General features: G+C 43.2%; 1 protein-coding gene across 2 annotated transcripts in view; it reads left to right on the top strand.

The window, feature by feature from the left end:
* Nucleotides 1–20064, top strand: part of LOC119841858 (ubiquinol-cytochrome-c reductase complex assembly factor 1) — a 95147-nt gene extending 75083 nt beyond the window's left edge. For both annotated transcript variants that reach the window (XM_038369594.2, XM_038369592.2), the window contains 3 exons: nt 7496–7573; nt 9327–9440; nt 18739–20064. In XM_038369594.2, the coding sequence (XP_038225522.1) occupies nt 7496–7573; nt 9327–9440; nt 18739–18873 (327 nt within the window). In that variant the 3' untranslated portion in view covers nt 18874–20064. The remainder of the gene's footprint in view (nt 1–7495; nt 7574–9326; nt 9441–18738) is intronic.
* The last annotated feature ends 3610 nt before the right edge of the window (nt 20065–23674 follow it).

The raw sequence follows: 23674 nt of genomic DNA, 5'->3' as shown, positions 1-23674 counted from the left end.
AGATGAATTGATTACTTAACAAAATTAATTAGTGGTTGCCTAGATACATGTGATCAGGACCTGTTAGACTCATTTTGTGCAAACAGAATACAGTCCCCCTATATTTGTGCCAAAAAGAATAATGAGCAAAATGTGTTTGGGGAAAAAATAAAACTGAAGAGCCTGAACAAAAATTTGGAGTTGTTTAAGAATTTTGCTCGATGCCCAAAAAGCCACAATTCCTTAGCCAGAAAAAAAAAAAAGCTATTTCAGTGTATAAAATAAATCTGCTTAAGCAGATGTGAAAGGTATACTAAAGAACAATAAATCATTATATAATAGACGAGGAAGATGGCAATTAATATAAATCTAAAGTTAAGAAATGCAGGGTAGACAAAAAGTTAAAAGTATCAATGAAATATCTATGTAGAGTTAAAGACAAGGTTTTTTAATGCATATCGGGGGCAGGGTGGAGGAATCATAGTAATGGTGTAGCTCCATTATTTTATGGGAAGGGTAAAATTGTCAATAATGGTGCAGAAAATCCAGGTGTATTCAATAAACATTTCAGTTCTGCATATGGAACCCAAATGGATGATCTGTCCGCACCATTGTGGTGGGGTGACTGAGCCACCATCGTTAAAGTTGCTCAGTGATTTTCTTTTTAACAGAGGTGAAAACAAATTCTGTAAAATCTGTTTTGAATTATAGTGTCAATTTCAAATGCTTATTTTTGTTTATGAACTGCTTGAATTTTGAAACCCAGTCTGACACTTGCTGTAACGAGTTCAAAAAGCATCACATGACCACAATTATTCCAATTTCTCATTTCTCTTCAGACTCCTTTAAAAAAAAAAAAGCCTTAGAGCAGTCTGAAGTAGGAAATTAAATGTGTATTATTCTTTGCTATGAGTAGTTGGCAAGAATATTTGTTAAAAGTTGCAACATGTTTTTATTAATAGTTATTAAGTTTTAAGAAGTTACTATTTTTGGATGTCAGCATCACAGGTATATTGACATAATGTGACTGATGACATAAGCAATGATGATGGCATAATATTTATGTCAACACAACAACAGAGTTTTTTTAGATGGCCTACTGTTATTGCTTGCTATTCTGTGATGCTAGAAGACTTCTGAAAATGCAGTTATAACCCATGTTAACACAGTGAATTATTTTGCCACTCTCTAAGGGATAGACCATAGACAGTGGTTTATAGGTCTGCCGCAGCATCTGAACTAATGGATATTTGGCTCTGAAAGCATTGGCCACTACTGCTTGAGCTAAAGAACTAGAGCCATTAGCTCAGGGACAGGAGTTGACTCATAAACCTCTGTACATGGTCTAACTGTTTCAGGGGGACAAAGAGCCCCAGTGTGTCAGTGAGGTTTAAACAGTGTTTCCAGTAGAAGAAGAGGTACTGGACAATTTGGAATAACCATTATATCTTATAGTGGTGGAATACAAAATGTCAGTATAGTAAATCTTGCTCACATCACTGAGGCATGGTTCAAGGCCACCTTCGATTATACCCTAACATGGTTAGTTCCACAGGATACTCTATATATCACAAAGCAAGAAAGATTCCAGAATGCACCAGGAAAAAAAAGAAAGAGGATAGTAATCCTGTTTCCCTCCAGTCTGAGATGTAGAAGATGCTCCCCCTAGAAACAAAACGTGATCTGTGGGGCAAAGGACAGAAAGATTCCTAGGACTCTTTGTGGTGTAAAGACCCGCAGCTGGGAACCCTGTCAGCTTTCTGTAGGATCTTACAGAGCTGCTGCCCAGCATAGTCCTGGAATCCCACAGATTCTCTCCTCTCAGGAGAGACAATGCAAAGGACACGGTAGTATTTCATTTCATGTCCCATGTAGAAATCATGGGGTTCTCCCAGGCAGTGTCTGGACCCACACATATAGCAAGACATATGCTAGATCCTGGCATCAGCCTAAGAGTGGCTATTGGAGAAATTACTAACATACCACGCTACTTGTCTCATGCTGGCAGAGAACAGACTTCCGTCCTTCCCACTACAGTAGTGAACCACCAAAGCTTGTCCTTCTTCAAGACTCCTGTACCTCTGAGTTTAAAACTCACTGTAGGAGAACAAACCACCCAAACAGTAGGTGCCGATGAATTAGTATAGCAGTACAGTCACCTGATGTCCATTACCATCCATGCCTTGGTCCTGCACTGCCCATTCTCCCCTCACCAGTGGAGAAGATCACCATGGTACACAGAAGAGCAACAGCAGAGGAGTCAGAGGCAGAAAGTTAGAACGCCAGTGGCACAAAAAGGATTCTGCATCTATCCACCACAAACAGCTCTGACAGAACTTTGCCACAGCAATAAAGGAGCAAAATGAGCCTTCTACTTCTCTGCAATTGATGCAGCACAGTCACGGTCAGCAGGGCTATTTCAGTCACCCAGACTGCACAGCCCAGATGGCAGCCCCAAGCGTCAACTGCTGTGAAGAGCTGTCAACGTATTTTGCTGATAAGATCAACTGAATATATATGGAGCTAAGTGGGAAAGAAAATTCCATCCCGGACCCGATTGTATTATCTACCCTACCAACCCTGGATGAGTTTGGCCCCATCACACATGCCAAAGCTCAGGAAACCCTGAAAAATATTAGAGCCACGATCTATGAATCCATGTCCCTCCTAGCTGGTGAAAGCCAGTGAAGAGCAACTATGTGCACTATTAATCAGTGCCTCTTTCAGAGAAGGACACGTACCAAACTCCATAAAAGGTACAACAATAGTTTCTCCAGTAGTCAAGAAACTAACCTTTGGAGAACACTCCAACTACTGCCCTGTCTCCAACCTCCCAGTCCTGGGCAAGATAATTGAGAACATAGTAACCGCTAAGCTCTAAAATGTGAGATCAGCCACTGGAAGCCTCACAATCAGTGTTCAGACAAGAGCATAGCACAAAGATGACTCTAGTGATACTGAAAGCTGATCTCATGGCAGTAGACACAGGTAAGTTCTCCGCGCTCATACTGCTGGACCTCTCTGTAGCCTGTGAAACAGTGAACTGCAAGGTTCTACTAACCCGCTTAAGTGACATAGCAGGAATACATAATACAGCACTACAGTGACTCCAGTCATTCCTTCCCAGTAGAGTTTAGAGAGTTGTGATTGGTATGTGGACCATGAGTAATGAAGGCTCTAACCTGCAGGGTCCCACAGAGAACCATACAATCCCTTTGTCTTTTTGATAGCTACATGAGACCACTGGGAGGGAGGAAAGCGGCCAGTAGTATGCAGTTACCACCACTACTTAGATGTCAGACTGTCTGCAAGAGCTCAGCTCTTGGATGAGGATCAGCTGGTTCAAGCTGAGCCGAGGCAAGATTGAAATGCTGCTATTCGGAAAGGGGAAACACTTGGAAGAATCAGCTAAGACATTATCTCCATTTCCACTGAGGGCTCACAGCCCCTGTTCATCTAAGTGGTGCAAAGACCCAGGTTATTGTTCAGAGATTCCAAGGCCAGAAGGAACCATTGTGATCATCTAGTCTGGCCTCCTGTATAACATAGGCCAGAGAACACCGCCAAAATTATTCCTAGAGCAGCTCTTTTAGCAAAATATCCAATATTGATTTTTAAATTGTCATTGATGGAGAATCCACCACAACCCTTGGTAAGTTGTTCCAACGGTTAATCACTCTCATTTAAAAATTTACATCTTATTTCCAGTCTGAATTTGTCTAATTTCAATTTCCAGCCATTGGATCTCTGCTAGATTGAAGAGCCCATTCTTAAATATTTGTTTCCCATGCAGATACTTATAGACTATAACCAAGTCACCCCTTAACCTCCTCTTTGTTAAGCTGTATAGAGTGAGCTCTTTTAGTCTATTGCTATATTGTCACTTAAGGGCAATACCCATTAACACAAACTCATAACAGCAAGGGCATGTCCAGTTTAAAAAAAACTTCATGTACCTCTTTAACCTCCAGACATTCCTAACCATCAAACTAGAATGCAAAACCTTACTTCTGTCATACTTCTCCCTAGGAAAATCATAGAACTGGTACATAGAATCATACACTCTACCAATGCTTGGATGTCTAACAGTATGTATGTTAATGTTGCTGAAGTTGGAGTTAAGGTTTTGCATTCTAGTGTGTGAGTGAGGAATGTGGTATGTATATTATGTTACTGTATATGCTAAAGATATAAGGGAGTTGTTAATAAAGGGAGCAGTCTTTCAGCAAAAGTGGTGAATATGGTGTTAAAGCAGGATACCTTAGCTGGATATTGCCTTATTTTTAAGCATCTGTGTAGGTGTGGGGGACACCCAAGCTTTCTTAATTTGTTTTGAACACAGATTTTTATTTGTGAGGATACAGGCATTAGTGCATGGATGGCCTGATTCTGGTAACTGCTCTGAGATGGGACACTCCAGAGTGTGAAGGAGCCATACCCCAGGAGAACTCCGCTGTTTTTGTTGTTTGTTGTTTTTATAAATTTTTAACTCATTTGAAATTCTCTAGCAGCTTTGCTATTTGAGACTGGAGTGCAAAAGAGTCCTTGCAGTCATCATGGTCAAAAGCCAGACTGTGAAGTTTGCCAGTGGTGAGAAAGCAGATAAGATCAAGAAAGAATGGTTTCCAAAGAGCGCTGATTTTGATTTACTTGCTTCCCTTGTTTTGTAAGAGAGGCTGTTTCTCCAGCTCTTTGTAGTTATGCATTGTTGGCTACATTCCTCAAAAATAGCATGATAGCCCTTTAAATGTAATTTTATTGCCTAAGATATTCCCCCATCCTCAGTCATATTTCATATTTCAAAATGTTTGTCTCTAAGATGTACTTATTGCCATGTTCGTTTAACTTTATCTCCTTCGTTAATCCATTTCTTACTAACCTAAAGCCACTGCTTTTGGTTTTTAATATAGTAAGTTGCTTCCCAAGGGATGTTTAGTCCAGGACTTGTCCCTGTAATGGGACTGTTTGTTTTCTTTACCCCTTTGCAATTGCCTGCTGTAACATTTGTAGTATGTGTTAAGTAATCCTTAAGGTAACATTTTTATTATGTCATTAAAAGTGCATGGCAAATATATTATAACTCATGGAATTTGTTTGTTTAAAAATGGAAGGATAATTTATTGAGTGTGTTACATGAGACCTGCTCCCCTATTAGAGTGTAGAAGTGCTGCTTATTTAGAAGTATGTTCTATTGAGAAAAACCACGGCCTCTGGCATGCATAGAAAGTATGAGTGTGGTTGGCTAGAAGTGACATCATAGTTTATGTACTCAATAAAAATTTAATTAAGTCATTACAGGAGTTGCAGTCATCATTTAGCCCTCTGATTTCTTCTGTTTGGTTTTTTATTAAACATTCAGTAATAGCCAGTCACCAAATCTTGATGGCCTATAAAATATCTGCATGAATTTTAATAGCTCCTTTAAATGGAAAAATATGAGTAACTGACATAAAAGGAACATTTTCCTTGTGGTTGCACTACATGTATTCTTATAAAAATCAAATTATGAAAAAGGATAGTGATTTAATGAAAGAGTATATAAACAATAGATTTGATGCCATGATATAAAATAATTAGAGTTTTGAGAGAGCAACTATTATATAGGCATCACCACTAAGGCTATAGGGATATAATGGGGATTTTGGTGACATTTTTTATAAAACTCCAGAGGTCTGTGCTGCTATCAGAGTTCTGAGATTTTCTTATAGCTGTATTCATAATTTTCCTTAGCTGTGTAATGTCTGTATTTGACGTGGTATTGCAACCCCCAAAACAGCAATGCTCTTTCCATAGTAAACACATTTTTTAAAACACTGTACTGATCCCCAACATCTTTTTTAAAAAAATCCTCACTTCTATCTTCAGTGTCACACATGGCGGGGGGGGGGGGCATTTATTTTATTTATTTATTTTGGACAGTTTTAAAGATAATTAAATGAGATATTTTTAGATGTGAGCGTTTGGAAATTGCCTGGACTGGGCAGAACACAGGAGAATATCCCAGAACACTGGCCATATATAGGCTGTCTCAGGTGTTTGTGACTGAGGTTGGAGGGATGCAAATAAGCAGAGACCATATGGGGCTCTTTTGGTCCCTCTCGCCACATACTGTCAATGGGCCCTGTCAGAGCTCCTTCTGAGAACAAGTGCTCAGTGTCCCTTAAATCTGTCATATGGGTCCAATATAGGAAAGAATCTTTCCCAAGTCCCAAGTGCCAGTTAAAATGCAGCTATATCTATGTGAAGAAAATGTTTTAGTTCTAAACTATTTGGGGCAATTTGTATTGACAAAAAGCAAAGTACAGATGAAGTAAGTATTTTGTAGGCCAGCATGAGTCTGATTTAGCCATCCCTCTGAGTGTCTGGCAGTCTAGCTCTCCCTAGCACATTTAGACAGCTCATAGCTCTGCTGACAGAAGGCTCAATCCTGCAAGCTGATGAGCAGCTATGCCCAAACTAGCAATTATTTAGGAATCTGATTAAATTTAGCCTGTGGGTATCCCCAGTGACTGTAGGGTACCTACTCACCTGCTTAAAATTTAACAGATTCTTAAGTGCTTTGTTGGGTCACTCTAGAAATTTTAGCACCTTGTAGAATTGAGCTCATATATGTTAGGTTTAGTTTGATTGCACAATCTCAGACAGTAGCAGAGCCACCTCATTCAGTCTGCAAATCTATGAGGCATAGACAAAGCAGAAAAGGAGGATCAGAGAAACTGAACAACCCAGTAACTTGCACCCAAGAGTTTTTAAAAATTGGCCAAGTAGCTCTCTGAGCCATTGATGCTAATATTTAACAAATCTTGGAATAGGGAAGACCAAGAGGACAGGGGGGAAAACTAATGTTGAGGCAATAATGTACAAGGATAAACACAATGACCCAGGAAGCTGTAGGCTGGGTAGCCTGATGTTGATCCTGGGCAATATCATAGAAAGTCTAACATAGAAGTACCCCGTATTAATGAAATGATGGTAGTACAATTAATGCCAATCAGCATGGCACTTGTCAATGTCAGCATGGCACTTGTAAACCAATGTTAATTTTGATTAGATTACTGGGTGAAATTCTGTGACTTATTTTTATGCAGGAGGTCAGACTAGATGCTGCTAATGGCTTTAATATCTGTTAATCTGTGGAAGCAACAGAAACTGGCAGTTTGGGGCCAGGGAGGAGTTGACAGGAATTGGGAGGAATATGAGACTAATGAGAGAGCATCCCAGGCCGGGGTCCTCTCCTACCCTTTGAGCACACAGGGCAGATACTTATGATAGTTTTCATTTCTACAAAGTCTGTGCCACCTTCTAAAGCATATACCTCTCCACCCCACAGCCTACATGAACCACACTGCTCACGCCCCAATCCCACCCCTCACAGACTGCACTGCTCTATCTCCTCCCACCCCATGACCCACACTACTCTCACCTCCCCTCCGCCCCGACCCCCACGGACCGCACTGCTCTCCCCACTCCCATCTCTCAGGACCTGTACAGATTATGTTGTTGTTTTATTTTTCAGATTGATTCTGTTACTCTAAAAGAAAGTATGAGAAGCATGACAGAAAATTTCTATGCAGCTATATTTGGATATGATGAGGTAAGAGCATACAGTCAACCCTGCCTACAGACCAGGTGGCAGACGACATAGACCATCTAGTGCACTGTTTTCTCCAGTGGCGCTGAAAGCTAGGTGCTTCACAGGAAGGAGTAAAACACCCAGACTACACATCATAGCGCAACGGGGACAGAATTCTTCCTGATGTAGCTGTTGTGATCAGTTTGAGCTTTGAAACCTGACTAATGAGAGTCCTTCTAGGAGAGACAGCATGGTCTGCTGGCTGAGGCACACAACTGAGGCTATGTCTACGCTAACACGTATATCAGTATAAGTTATGTTGCTCAGGGGTGTGAATAAGCCACCCCCCCTCCACGAGTGACGTAAATTACACCAACCTAAGCGCCGGTGTGGACAGCACTGTCAGCAGGAGAGTTTCTCCCACTGACATAGCTACTGCTGCTCGTTGGGGGTGGATTAATTAAGTCAACAGCTTAGAGCAGCTACACAGAAAACTTGCATCAGTGCAGCTGCACCGCTGCAAGCTCTCTAGTGTAGCCATAGCCTGAGTGGCAGGAGGTCTAGGGTCTCTTCTTGGCTGTGCCACAGACTTATTGTCTAACCTTGGGCAAGTCACTTCCCCCTCAGTGCCTTAGCTGATCCAATTGTACAGTGGATATGCTATTTATTGAGCCTGTCTAATGACCCAGAAGGGTAAAAATGCCCTGATGTGTGTAAGAGCTGTGTGACTCTCCGAAGGCACTACATTAAGGGCAAAGTCTGTTATTTCTTTTGCCTGAGCTGATGTCACTGCAGGCGCTGTACTCATTCACATAATCATTTACTTTAGTTTTTTATTTTGCTGTTTGCCTTATAAACGGTGAATTCCACAACGTATTGGGCAGCAGGATGCTTCAAGATCTTTCCTTTTATTGATTTTTAAGTGTAGCCAGGGGATGTAAAGGTGTTTGTGTGTGTCTCTCTCTTTTTTTAAAAAAACCACAAATGTCTTGTTAGATTAAAGGCAAATATTGGTCTTTAATGTTAAGGTAATTTTTGCCTAATGCACGCCTGATGGCAGCACTCAGCAGAGGACAGGCATTCAGATGTTGCAGGAATGGTCACCATATAATCTAGACGGACAGCAGAGGTTATGACGAACACAGACAAAGAAGCGTTACGGATCTGAATCCAGCAAAGACATCTGCCAGTGAAAATTAATTAAAAAAATCCAGATAGGCCTAAATGTCATGGAATTACCCTGTGCTCTTGCATCACAGGCTGAGGTGAACAGCAGCACCTTAGTGGCCTTCTCAGCAACAGTTATGTTATATGCCCTTTAGCTCCTGTCCTTGCCAAAAGTCATCCCGTTCCCCCCTCCCCCTGCCATGCTGTGCAGCAATGGTCTCTAGTCTCATAAGGAGTAAGGCTTTGCGGCAGTGATCCAAAAAAAGAGAAAACTGGTTTACCAGTGCGTGTTTTCTCCAGAATCCACTCATCCAGCCATTTATTTTGGACTGTTGTGTTGAGATGCTACACAAGCCTCAGGGAGAGGCAGATGTGTGGTGAATATTGCAGTTTATATTGTAGCTGTGTTGGACTCAACGCTTGGAATGTGAAAAAGATGCGAAAAAGAGACTGTAACTCCAACAGTATGAGGCTGTAAGAGATGTGTAATAAACTGAAAAGATCTGGTCAGACAACAGGTAGTTAAATCTCACCCAAGTTTTCTGCTTGTTGTTTACATTCTCTCCGTGTACAGTGTCCAATCCTCCTCTCTTGCTCTTTGTTTTAGGGGATTTTGTCTGATGACCACGTACTGGCAGCAGCCCTTTGGAGAAACTTTTTCAACAAACACTGTGAGGACCCCAGGCAGCTGGAACTGCTAGTGGAGTATGTGCGCAAGCAGGTGGGCAGTAGCTCAGAGCAGAGCCTCTCTTACTGTTCCTAGGAAAGTAAACTTCGTATTGCTTGCTTACCAAACAACATTGCACAGGGCTGATTACAGAAATGAGATTGACCAAGAGTTTCATAAAATCCTGTTCCTGTTTCCCTCCCAAGTGATAATGTCTTAATCCCTTCCCTCTACTGGAGCTTGGTGCCTTGGGTCTCTCCCTGGAAGATTTGCTTTCTTATGCTGGAGTTGGTCACAGCTTCAGAGTTAAGGTGGAGGTAGAGGTTTTCAGTTTAGCAGGAATTTTAAACCTTTAGTTTCTAAAACACCTATAAAAGTGGCAAAATAATGGAATTAAGGATGTAAACTTTGGCTGGTATTTCAGTTGATCATGGTGGTTTGATAAAAATGGATGAGAGTGAAAAAAAATAAGAGATCCAGAATAATCTCTTTTCGTATTTCTTACTAGATTGTCTCACTTTTTTGGACCCATTTTACAAGAAATCTGAAACACTCTGGACTTTACTACACATACAGCTGCTCGTAATGAGAAATCAGCTTTTAAAATATTGTTTGTACTTAAAAGACATAATAATCTGTAAATTATGGTGTGGAACACCAAAATACAGGTTTCCACATTTCACCAATTCATCACACATGTGACTTGCCGATACATATGTTTCACACAGGCAGGGTGGAGAACCATAAGGACAGAAAGCACAGCTGGCAGAATTGCTGCTGTAGCTGCTCCTGCTGCCCCTAATCTCCAGAAGTCCATGAAATGCTCCAGCATATTTTCAGAAGTCAGTGACCATATAGACTTTTAACAAAGATTCCCTTCCACTGTTACGGCAAATTGTTCTTGCCATAGCTACTTTCAGTTTTAAATGGGCATAAAATGCTGTTGACACAAAGAGCCTTCTGAAGCCCACCACAGCTCCTCACTCTTTTCAGGAAGGTTGAGACCACCAGGAGCAGAGTAAGCATTGCAGTTTCTCCCTCTCATTTTGAGGAAGATCCACTTTCATAGAATCATAGAAAATTAGGGTTGGAAGAGACCTCAGGAGGTCATCTAGTCCAACCCCCTGCTCAAAGCAGGACCAACCCCAATGAAATCATCCCAGCCAGGGCTTAGTCAAGCTGGGCCTTAAAAACCTGTAAGGATGGAGATTCCACCACCTGCCTAGGTAACCCATACAAGTGCTTCATCACCCTCCTAGTGAAATAGTTTTTCCTAATATCCAACCTAGACCTCCACCACTGCAACTTGAGAGCATTGCTCCTTGTTCTGTCATCTGCCACCACTGAGAACAGCCTAGCTCCATCCTCTCTGGAACCCCCCTTCAGTTAGTTGAAGGCTGCTATCAAATCCCCCCCTCACTCTTCTTTTCTGCAGACTAAATAAGCCCAGTTTCCTCAGTCTCTCTCACGCAAGTCATGTGCCCCAAACCCTTAATCATTTTTGTTGCCCTCTGCTGAACTCTCTCCAATTTGTCCACATCCTTTCTGTAGTGGGGGGCCCAAAACTGAATGCAATACTCCAGATGTGGCCTCACCAGTGCCCAATAGAGGGGAAAAATCACTTCCCTCCATCTGCTGGCAATGCTCCTACTAATGCAGCCCAATATGCCATTAGCCTTTTTGGCAAAAAGGGCACACTATTGACTCATATCCAGCTTCTTGTCCACCGTAATTCCCAGGTCCTTTTTTGCAGAACTGCCGCCTAGCCTATCAGTCTCCAGTCTGTAGCAGTGCATGGGATTCTTCCGTCCTAAGTGCAGGACTCTGCATTTGTCCTTGTTGAACCTCATCAGATTTCTTTTGGCCCAATCCTCCAATTTGTCTAGGTCACTCTGGACCCTATCTCTACCCTCCAGCATATCTACCTCTCCTCCCAGCTTAGTGTCATCTGCGAACTTGCTGAGGGTGCAATCCATCCCATCATCCAGATCTTTAATGAAGATGTTGAACAAAACCGGTCCCAGGACTGACCTCTGGGGCACTTTGCTTGATACCAGCTGCCAACTCGACATCAAGCCATTGATCCCTACCTGTTGAGCCTGACGATCTAGCCGGATTTCTATCCACCTTATAATCCATTCATCCAATCCACACTTCTTTAACTTGCTGGCAAGAATGCTTTGGGAGACCGTATCAAAAGCTTTGCTAAAGTCAAGGCATATCATGTCCACCACTTTCCCCATATCCACAGAGCCAATTATCTCATCATAGAAGGCTATCATGTTGGTCAGGCATGACTTGCCCTTGGTGAATCCATGTTGACTGTTCCGGATCACCTTCCTCTCCAAGTTTTTCAAAATGGATTCCTTGAGGACCTGCTCCATGATTTTTCCAGGGACTGAGGTGAGGCTGACCAGTCTGTAGTTCCCCAGATTCTCCTTCTTCCCTTCTTAAAAGATGGGCACCACATTTACCTTTTTCCAGTCACCTGGGACCTCCCCCATTGCCACAAGTTTTCAAAGAAAATGGCCAATAGCTCTGCAATCATATCATCCAACTCCCTCAGCACCCTTGGATGCATTGCATCCGGCCCCTTGGACTTGTGAATGTCCAGCCTTTCTAAATAGTCCTTAATCTGTTCTTTCACCACTGACGGCTGCTCATCTCCTCCCCATATTGTGCTGCCCAGTGCAGCAGTCTGGGAGCTGACCTTGTCTGTGAAGACCGAGGCAAAAAAAGCATAGCGTACTTCAGCTTTTTCCACATCATCTGTCACTAGGTTGCCTCCCCCATTCAGTAAGTGTCCCACACTTTTCCTGACCTTCTTGTTGCTAACATACCTGTAGAACACTCTCTTGTTACCTTTCATGTCCCTTGCTAGCTGCAACTCCAATTGTGCTTTAACCTTCCTAATTACACCCCTGCATGTTCAAGCAATATTTTTATACTCCTCCCTAGTCATCTGTCCAAGTTTCCACTTCTTGTAAGCTTCCTTTTTGTGTTTAAGCTCTGTTTTTTCTGTTAAGCCAAGCTGGTCTCCTGCCATATTTGCTATTTTTTCTGCACATCGGGATGGTTTGTTCCTGCGCCCTCAATCAATCAATATTCTTTAAAATACAGCCAGCTCTCCTTGACTCCTTTCCCCCTCATATTAGCCTCCCAGGGGATCCTGCCCATCAGTTTCCTGAGGGAGTCAAAGTAGTCTTTTCTGAAGTCCAGGGTCCATATTCTGCTGCTCTCCTTTCTTTCTTTTGTCAGGATCCTGAACTCAACCATCTCATGGTCACTGCTTCCCAGGTTGCCACCTGCTTCTATTTCCCCTACCAATTCTTCCCTGTTTGTGAGCAGCAGGTCAAGAGGAACATGGCCCCTAGTTGGTTTCTCCAGCACTTGTACCAGGAAGTTGTCCCCAACACTCTCCAAAAACTTCGGATTGTCTGTGCACTGCTGTATTGCTCTCCCAGCAGATATCAGGGTGATTGAAATCTTCCATGAGAACCAGGGCCTGTGATCTGGAAACTTCTGTTAGTTGTCCATAGAAAGCCTCATCTACCTCATCCTCCTAGTCTAGCGGTCTATAGCAGACGCCCATCACGACATCACTCGTGTTGATCTTGCCTCTAAACTTAGCCCAAAGACTCTCAACACTCTCCAAAAACTTCCTGGATTGTCTGTGCACTGCTGTATTGCTCTCCCAGCAGATATCAGGGTGATTGAAATCTCCCATGAGAACCAGGGCCTGTGATCTGGAAACTTCTGTTAGTTGTCCATAGAAAGCCTCATCTACCTCATCCTCCTAGTCTAGCGGTCTATAGCAGACGCCCATCACGACATCACTCGTGTTGATCTTGCCTCTAAACTTAGCCCAAAGACTCTCAACAGGCTTTTCTCCAGTTTCATACTGGAGCTCTGAGCAGTCAAACTGTTCTCTTACATACAGTGCAACTCTTCCACCTTTTCTCTCCCACCTGTCTTTCCTGAACAGTTTATAACCATCCATGACAGTGCTCCAGTCATGTGAGTTATCCTACCAATTCTCTGTTACTCCAATCACATCATAGTTCCTTGACAGTGCCAGGACTTCCAGTTCTTCCTGCTTGTTTCCCAGGCTTCTTGTGTTCGTGTACAGGCACCTAAGATAACTAGCCAATTGCCCTACTTTCTCAGTATGAATCAGGAGGCCTCCTCTGTTGCACGCTCCTCCTTGTGTTTCCTACCAGTATCCACCTTCCCCATTTAACTCACGGCTTAGGTCTCCATCCCCCAGCGAGCCTAGTTTAAAGCCCTCCTCATTAGGTTAGCAAGTCTGCCTGCAAAGATGCTCTTTCGTCTCTTCCTTAGGTGGATCCCATTTCTTCCTAGCAATCTTTCTTCCGGGAACAGCCCATGGTCAAAGAATCCAAAGCCCTCTCTCCAACACCACCTGCGCAACCACACATTTACCTCCACAATTCAATGGTCCCTACCTTGGCCTTTTCCTTCAACAGGGAGGATGGACGAGAACACGACTTGCACCTCAAACTCCTTTATCCTTATTCCCAGAGCCAGATAGTTTGCAGTGACCCGCTCTAAGTCATTCTTGTCAGTATCATTGGTGCCCACATGGAGAAGTAGGAAGGGGTAGCAGTCCAAGGACTTGATCAGTCTTGGCAGACATGCTGTCACATCCTGAATTTTAGCTTCAGGCAAGCAGCACGCTTCTTGAGTTTCCCGGTCTGAACGGCAGATGGATGTCTCTGTCCCCCTTAGGAGGGAGTCCCCGATCACCACCGCCCATCTCCTCCTCGTGGGAGTGGTGGTCGTAGAACCCTCATCTCTAGGACAGTGCATCCCATGCCTTTCGGTCGATGGTGTCTCCTTCTCATCCCTTCCCTCAGATGACTCTTCCAAGCCATTCTCCACTATAGTACTTGTGCAGAAAGCCTGTAAACAGTTTCTTACCTGTCTCTGCATTGGGGGTACATGGGTTCTCCTCTTTCTTCTTCTGGAAGTCACGAGCTGCTAGTTTTATTCCCCATTCTGCACTGCCCTCTCTGATTCTTCATCATGCTGTGCCTGCAGTACCAAACGCTGACATCTATCCAGAAAGTCTTCATTTTCTCTGATGCAATGCGGGGTTGATACTTGGGTCTTTAGCTCTTTAACCTTCTCTTTCAATACGGAGACCAGCTTGCACTTTGTACAGACGAAGTCGCTTCTGTCCTCTGGAAGAAAGAAAAACATGGCACATCCTGTGCAGGTCACAACAGCTGATAGCTTACTATCCATATTACCTTCCTTCTAAGAGTCTCTTCAGATGTTGTATTTACTGCTCACAGAAGCCTGAAAGGCAAAATAACTCTGTGGGAACTTCCCCCAGGCAAACTCCCTCTGTTTGCTTCTCCTGTTTCCCTCCTTCCTTGATCCCTAGGACCTACCCATTGAGGTATGTCACCTTTGTATAAAAACTAGAGAACTAACAGAAACAATAACTTTATTTAGCGACAGTAAGACCCTTAGAGACCCTCCATTTCCCTGATCATCCTAGTAGCTCTTCTTTGCACCTGTTTGACTCTTGAAATAGTTTTACTTGAACATGGGTGACCATAATTGTACACAGTATTACAAATGAGGTCTTACAAGTGCCTTGTACAATGGTGTTAATATTTTCCTATGTCTGGTGGAAATGCCTCCCTGATACATTCTAGGAACACATTTGCCTTTTTCATAGTTGCATCACATTTGGTGCTCATAGTCATTCTGTGATCAGCTTATACACACAGGTCTCTCTCCTCCTCTGTCACTTCAGCTGATGAGCCCCCACTTTATAGCAAAAGTTTTTATTTATAGATCCTATGTGCATGACCTTGTACTTTGTACTATTAAATTTAATACCATTTCTTTTACTCCAGCTTTCAAAGTCACCCAGTTCTTCCTGTATAATATTCCGATCCTCCTCTGCATGAATGATGCCTTCCAAGTTTGTATCATCAGCAAATCTCATTAGCACACTCCTACTTTTTGTGTCAAGGTCATTAATAAAATATATTAAATAGGATCAGTCCCAAGATTGATCCTTGAGGAACTCCACTACTAACCTCCCTCCAGTCCAGCCTTCTGCTCATTAGTCAGTTCCTTACCCACCTTAAAATTCTTGTACTAATCACCATCTTCTCTAATTTTATTAATAATTTCCCATACCATGTCCAATGCTTTACTGAAGTCGAAGTGTACAAGATTGACTGCATGTCCTCCATCTAAAAAATCAGTTTTCTTCTCAAAGAAGGATATCAGGTTAATCTGGCATGATCTAACTTTGGCAAATGCATATTGCATTTTCATTTATCCATTTGCATACAAGAGTTTTAAAAGAGCTGGCGGAGGGGCTCATTGGATGGTTAATATTGAAAATCAACAAGTCTTAGAACACTGGGGAAGTTCTAGAAGGCTAGAAGAAAGTTAATGTTGTGCCAGTATTTAAAAGGGGTAATTATAGACGTGTCAGCCTGACATCAATCCCAGGCAAAATGATAGAACAGCTGATACAGGACTCAATTAATAAAGAATTAAAGGAAGATAATATAATTGTCAATCAACATGGATTTATGGAAAATATAACCTGTCAAACTACCTTGATATCATTTTTTTTCATGAGATTACATTTGGTTGATAAAGATAACAGTAATAATGTAATATACTTAGACTTCTGAAAGGCACTTGACTTGGTACCATTCAAAATGATGCTTAAAAATCCAGAACAATACAAATTAATGTGACACACTAAATGTATTAAAACTGGCTAATTGACAGGTCTCAAAATGTAATTGTAAATGAGGAATCATCAAGCAAGTGTGTTTCTAGCAGAGATCGGGTCTTGGCCCTATGCTATTTAATATTTTAATCAATGACCTGGAAGTAAATGCAAAATCATTCCTGATAAAGTTTGCAGATAATACCAAAACCTGGGGAAGTGGTAAATAATAAAAAGGACAGGTCACTGATTCAGAGTGATCTGGATTACTTGGTAAACTGGGCACAAGCAAACAATATGCACTTTAATACAGCCAGATGTAAAGTTATACACCCAGGAACAAAGAGCGTAGACCATACTTACAGAATGGGTGACTCTATCTTGAGAAGCAGTGACTCTGAAAAATACTTGGGTTGAGGGTCATGCTGGATAATCAGCTGAACATGAAATCCTAGTGCAAAGCTGTGACCGAAGGGGCTAATTTGATCCTTGGATGCATACATCGGAATCTTGAGTAGGAGAAGGAAGGTTACATTACCTCAGTATTCGGCACTCGTGTGACTGCTGCTGGAATACTGGGTTCAGTTTTGGTGAATACAGTTCAAAAAGGATGTTGATAAACTGGACAGGATTCAGAGAAGAGCTATGAGAATGATTAAAGGATGGAAAAGCTTCTTATAGTGATAGACTCAAGGAACTCCATCTATTTAGCTTAACAAAGAGGAGGTTTTGGATCACAGTGTATAAGTACCTACACATGGAATAAATATTTGACAATGAGCTCTTCAGTACAGCAGACAAAGGTATAACAAGATCCAATGGCTGGAAGTTGAAATTTGACCAATTCAGACTGGAAATGAGGTGTAATTTTTAAACAGGAACAGTAATTAACCATTGGAACAATTTATCAAGCATGTGATGGATTCTCCATCACTGTCTATTTTAAAATCAAGATTAGATGTTTTTCTAAAATATATGCTCTAGTTCAAACAGGAATTAATTCAGGAATGTGCTCTGGCCTGTGTTACGAAGGAAATCAGACTAGATGATCACAATGGTCCCTTCTGGTTTTATAATATATAAAACATGGCAAGGATTATCTCCACCCCGCTTCGTGAAACACGTGTCTGCCATTTGTTACTGGAATGTGCAGTCTGGGGGTATAACGGGATTCCTAGCTGCTGTTAGACCGTCACAGGGCTGCAGTGATCAAGCAGCTTTTCTCAGTTTGTCAGGCCAGGAGACGCAGCTATTTATTTTGGATGTGGGCTGGGTTAACGTTAATTCATTCCGTTGTCACCTCAAGATGGCAATGTGCCCTGCATGGGACCTCACCTTAAATTAGCTTGGAAATTGAAGCTGGTGCAGCCTGCATGGCTTAGCAAGTAGTGTATCTCACAAGAAAAAACATGACACCAGTGATCCCAGATCTGCATTGACTGCTGGGTACAGGGTAAGGTGGTGGTTTTACCATGAAAGCTCTAAATAGCCTGAGACATGCCTACTCAGGGGACACCTCCTTCCCTGTACTGCCACAGCTTGTAGGCAGGAGAAGCAACTAAGCTGGAGCCCCCTTGGTAGAAAAGAGGGAGTTGCTGAGCTTTCTCCATGAGGGACCCTTAACTTCAGAATTTACTCCCTCTTCCCTGCCTCCTTGGTCCAAAATGGACCAAATGTGATTACCTTTATGGCAGGCTGCAAAGCCCATCTTTTTACCCAGTCTGATGATAAAGACAGCTTTTTGCAGGGCCATGTGAGATCTGTTTGATTTGCTGTTATCACTGGTTCTTTTTGGTTCCAGGGGAAGAGGAGCTGTGGATTTTTTAGCTTATGTGAAGTCTGGTCTTGTGGCTAAGGCTGAGATTCATGAGATCTGGGTTCAGTTCCTGGCTCTGTCACATCCTGCCTATGTGACCTTGAGCAGGGCACTGGGCCCCAGTTCTTCATCTGCATCGCGGGGGTAGTGCTTCCTTCCTCCGACCCATAGCTTGACTTGTGTTTTGTATTTTTTGACTTTGTGTTTTGGGGTTAGGAGCTGTCTCCTATTGTATGTGTACAGATCTTCAGGCACTACCAATAACAACAACAGTCATTTAAGATTGGTTGTAAAGGCACTTAGTACTTGGGATAGAGGTTTTTTTTGTATAGGTAGAAATGAATAGTCTCACTTCTTTATTCATATCACTCACCAGGACAGTCTCAGCCAGCTGTGGATTAAATACCTCTCCACTCCATTTTTCAAGCTTGAGGGACTGGTCCAATACACTGGTTACAGGCCAAAGTTTCCTCAGCGCACACTGCCCTCTTCTTTGCCCCAGTGTCAGGATTTTCAGAGACCATTTTATTTCAGGCATTAGAAGACCTTTGGTTAGACTCAAACCTTCTATAGCTCCCTGTCTTCTAGCCCCTTTGAGAAGCACTTTCAGCCATTTACCCCTTCCTTCTAGTCCTCTTCCACTCAAAAGATTCAAAACAATCCCACAGTTCTACTTCCTTTCTTCAAAACATGCTGCTTACATGAACTCTTGGTGAGTTTGGAATTGTCGGGGGAAATCTTCAGACTATCTGTATCTCTTCCAATGAGTTCAAGTCAGAAATACATTATTTCCTTGTGAATTTCAGATGCAGTACCTGGATGCTATAAATGGAGAGGACCTGCTACTGGCTGGTGAAGTGACTTGGCGCCCTCTTGTGGAGAGTAATGCCCAAAGCATCCTGAGGCCAACTCCCCCAACATATAATGATGAAGGACTCTGAGAACAATGTGTTAAATCAGCTTGTACCTAAAAGTGAGGTTATCTCATTCTGTGGGGTATCCAAGAAGGGAAGGAATAAATATTTGCTGTTGAAATAATATTTTAAAATAAATAGCCTTTTTGTATTGATTTACATGTTGGTAAACCTGACAGCAGTACTCTTTGAATATTCTATCTAGGATTAGATGCTGCTAGTTCAGCTGAGGAATGCCTGGCTGTTGCAGAAGTATAAAGTTGACCCTGTAGGTAGGTTCTGAGAGACAGTGTCCATCTTTTGAAAACCAAGTATCTTACCAAAAGTGATAGGTACCTCAAGAACAGGGTTCTCTGCTCTTTAATTGGCAAGAGGGGAGCTGCTTCACACAGATACGATGACATTACTCTTTCTGCGCCATGAAAAGTTGCTAAGCACAAGGCTGAGTTCTGCATGTTCTCAATGCGGATATGCCTCCCTCCTGGCTTTGGGGGGCATAGTCTGTTTTTGCATTAACATGCTTGGGGATGGGCTGAGAAAATCAAAAACCATGTCAAGATCAAAGCCCAGTTCAGGGTCAGACTGTGACTGGCCTTTTGCACAGTTGCACAAGGAGAGGTAGGTGCAAGGAGCTGGAGCCAGGGCCAGGCATGTTCACAGTCCTTGCTAACCTCCTTGGGTACTAGCCAGCTAGAGAGGGAGGGGACAGGGCCATGGGGGGTTATGGCTAAAAGCCACTTTAGAGTCTTTATTGTTTCAGAGTAGCTGTATCTTCCTTATATGCTTATATTCTTTCTAGAGCTGTGCTCTAGTGATTGCTGCAGTAGAGTAACATCTCGATGGTCTGTTCTTGTTCTCGATGGGATAAAACTATGCTCTACCCGAAAGAAGAGGTTCAAGACCTTTTTTAGTTAACATTTTAAATAGTTAAGCAGGCGACAGTTACCCCAAAAGAATATTTAAATGAAAACATGCACCAAATAAATCAACAGAAAGTAGGACTTTATTGCACAAACTAAAGGTCAACATGGGGTTTCTAGTTCAGTGACTGAAACTGGTTTTATTTCTCTCATGTCCAAAATCTTCATAGGAAACCATGTGACCAAGTAATAGAACTGTACTTGTTTTGTGTACTTTGTAATGCCTTTGCTGAGAATGAGAAGAACAGTGCCCTGTCATGTCAGGATATAGTCCTAATAAACCAATTCACCAAATATATAGATGAGTCATCTTTAATGTGTGATCACTCAAACATGCCACAAATGTTCTTATTTCTGGTGTAAGTCTGATGTCTTCTGTAGTTGCCCAGGACTGTGGATGTTCCTGCTCCTAGTGCCAACTTTTTTAGGCAATTTGCATCAGTGTTAGACATCACCTTTCCTGTCAGTGACAAATGGGATCCAGAACATGATCTCTGAAACACAGGCGAATGCTTCTTTGCCTTTGTTTAGGGAGCAACTAGGAGTGAGTTTTTCTCTGTGTGTGTGTGTGTGTGTGTGTGTGTGTGTGTGTGTGTGTGTGCGCGTGTGCGCGCGTGCACATAGATATATAAAGTAATTTTGTTAGTTTTTTCAAAAGCAAACTTCCTCAGTTTAAGTTGTTATAAAATGAGTCATGTAAAGAAACCTTATATGTGTGAGGTATATCCCACTTCTGTAAAAACATTACAAACCAAACAACTTTCTCTCAGTTTATTTAAGATGCTTTTGTTGCAAGCTGAGCTAAGGAGAGAAACCTCTTATGTGTGAAGTATTATGCAGTATGTGTGAGATAATAACACCTTGTAATTCATTACAGCTGTGTTGTATTTACATAAAAGAAGGCTTAGCCGTGTAGGAATTTGCTGATTAATTTATTTTTAATGGGAGTGAAGTATACCAAGTACCAAAATAAACTTTACTGTGTGTATCTTACTGCTCCTGGAATAGATGGAAAAATTAATGGTAGATATTTTGGCTCAAAACTACCTACATTAATTCATAAACAAAATAGTCATTTAAACTTTAACCCCTTTCCTGCTATGTCATTTAAACCTTGACTCATGCTATAGTACCTGTTGTGTCTCCCAGGCCATGAGATCACAGGACTAAAACCATGGCACTACCCATGCCATAGGAACCTAGTGGACACAGGAATGGGGCCACAGACCTTGCCATACCACAGATATGCAAGACCTACAGACTAGAGTCCATCATGCCTTTTATGCAGTGGGGCTGCAGGTGTGGGATCACATTCCTTCTGATACTTTGAATATATGGAGTCCACAGGACCCTTACCTTAGCCCTTCCCACCATAGGAATGGAGAGTCTTCAGAGACCATGGTGCCTCTCAGGCCACAGGTATGGGAGTGCCACAGATTCATTTGGGAGCATATATGTGTGTACCTTCCAAGGATATGGGAACTGGAAGATCGGCGGCCATGACAGCTTCCCTGGTTCCAGAAATGCCCCCATATGTTCTGCCACTGCAGAGTGAGCCAGCAGTGAGGATGTATAGGTGAGGAAAGGTGTAGATGGAGCAGATTAGATTAGGCAGATAGGACAGATACATACTCATATAAATTACGAGCACTATCAGAACTAAGGAGAATGCACAAGGGCTGGAACTGGGCAGGGGAGGAACTTGTCTTTCCAGCCCTGAATTCTCTGCGGATAAAGGATGTGGAGTGGCTTTTCCTTTGAGCATAGGAGATCCCTTAACCTCCCTTACTCTCAGATGTATAAGCTCCACTAGGACACACACACACCATATTTGCAATATATCTTTGCATCCAGGCTCACCAGAAAGAGCGTTGTTATGATGGAAGATGCCACCTCCATTATGAGCATAGATTGACAAGTGCATGGAACAGTTCCTCAAAAAAAATAAAACCTCTGTCTCTTCTATTAAAGGACTTGGCTCTCATAGGTCTGACAAGCATGCAGAGCAAAAAAGCTCCATGCACTCATGAGCTTGCTGTGACCTTCTACTTAGTTCCCCAAAGGTTCTGCTGCTTCAGCCTGGGCCAGGACCATTTTCAGGGTGTAGTTTTCCCTTTTGGGTTCTCATCAGCACCCAGAGTTTTCCCTGAGCTCATGCTCAGGGTGATCACAACCTTCAGGAAGGAAGGAGTCTGAAGACCTGCACAGCAAGGCCCCTTATTCTTGTTCACTTAAGCTGTAACTGTCCTCAAAGTGCATAGTTTCATTCCAAGTGGAAGAGTAAGCTCTCTTGTTCTTTCCTGGGACCTAATCCACTTGAGACCATAATTCTGAACCAGCCAGAGGCTAGTTGTCCTTCCTGCAGACATACTGCCTTGTTGTGAGGAGCCCTTGAGAATCCTCATATTTCCACTGGTTGGCTCTGCATCTGGTGAACATTGTGGCCGTGATGAGCAGCAGCCAGTGAACTGTCCTGCCACTGAGATTGCTCCAGCTCCTCCAGAGTCCAGGTATGTTAGCACTGCAAAGCGCATCTTTTCTCCCCGTTCTCCAAGGCTGTTGGGGAGGGGCAGGCTAGGATGTCTATATTTATGGGCAATCCTTCCTTTATGTTCTCATTTTAAATTTGAGACAGGCACCTAGAGCACTGAATGGGTGCCTGTTGTTGTGTATTAACTTTTGAGTAACTAACTCGGCTGCTTTTTCGAATGCATGCTCATGTCGATTCCATTGTAGGTGTGTGCACGCCCACGTGCGCAGTTGTCAGAGATTTTTGCCTTCGTGGTTTCTGGAGGGCTGGCTGTGGTGCCCCCTGGAGTGCTGCACTCATGATGCGGTATATCAGGCGCTGCCCGCCCTATGCCCTCTCGGTGTCTTCTTACCGCCCGTGGCGGCCAGCGGTTCCTATTTCTGTCTCAGCCTTGTGCTTCCAGTCGTAAATAGTTCTATTGTTTTGTTAGGTAGTAGTTAAGTAACTGTAAAATGTTCAGTTAGTTAGGGTCCCAGCGGGGACTTTGCCCGGGCAGGGCATGCCCCGTTTTTCGGGTTTTAAGCCCTGCTCCATGTGTAACAGGCCCGCTCACTACAGCCCACATGTGTCTGTGACTGTTGAGCCACATGGCCGTGTGCATGTACGAGGTCAGCCATGCCCAACTTTATCTGAGGCCTCTGCAAACATGGCTGGCCTCTGTTTACATTTCCAGCAGGTACCCCCTAGACTGAGCGGTCACAGTGCCGAGCCATGTCGTACTGTCACTGGACTGGTGTCAGGATCCCAAGTCAGTGCTCCGGGGAGTTCCCTTTGTATCCCTGTCTCCATCGCTCACCCTGGTCTCAGTCGCTTCAGATCAGGGCTGAGGAGCCCACCTGGTGTAGGATCTGGGCAGGTGTAGCCCACGCTGGCTACACCTTGACTCGGCCCGCCACATCAATGTCAGGGAGATCAGGGCGGTTCTCCTGGCCTGCCAGGCTTTTTTACCCCACTTGCAGGGCAAGGTGGTGCAGGTCTTGATGGACAATACCACCGCAATATATTACATCAACAGATGGGGGGGGGAAGGGGAGGTCTTCGTCCCTTTGTCGAGAAGCACTCGGCCTCTGGGACTTTTGCGTGAGGAACGCCATTCACCTGGAGGCTGCCCACCTGCCAGGGACCAAGAACGTCTTGGCGGATCACCTCAGCAGGACCCTTCTCGTCTCGCCACGAATGGTTGCTCCATCCAGAGGTAGTCAGCCTGGTCTTCTGCAAGTGGGGGAATCCCCAGGTGGACCTGTTCACGTCCAGGCAGAACAGGAAATGCCATGTGTTCTGCTCTCTGCAGGGCAGGAACCAGGGCTCCCTGTTGGACGCCTTCCTGATTTCATGGTCGGGAGTGCTGATTTACGCCTTCCTGCTTGTGCCCTTGATC

Source organism: Dermochelys coriacea, chromosome 13 (assembly GCF_009764565.3).
Source record: "Dermochelys coriacea isolate rDerCor1 chromosome 13, rDerCor1.pri.v4, whole genome shotgun sequence".
NCBI classification, from domain to species: Eukaryota; Metazoa; Chordata; order Testudines; family Dermochelyidae; genus Dermochelys; species Dermochelys coriacea.
Note: the sequence above shows the minus strand (reverse complement) of the source record. Positions and strands in the feature narration are given on the sequence as shown.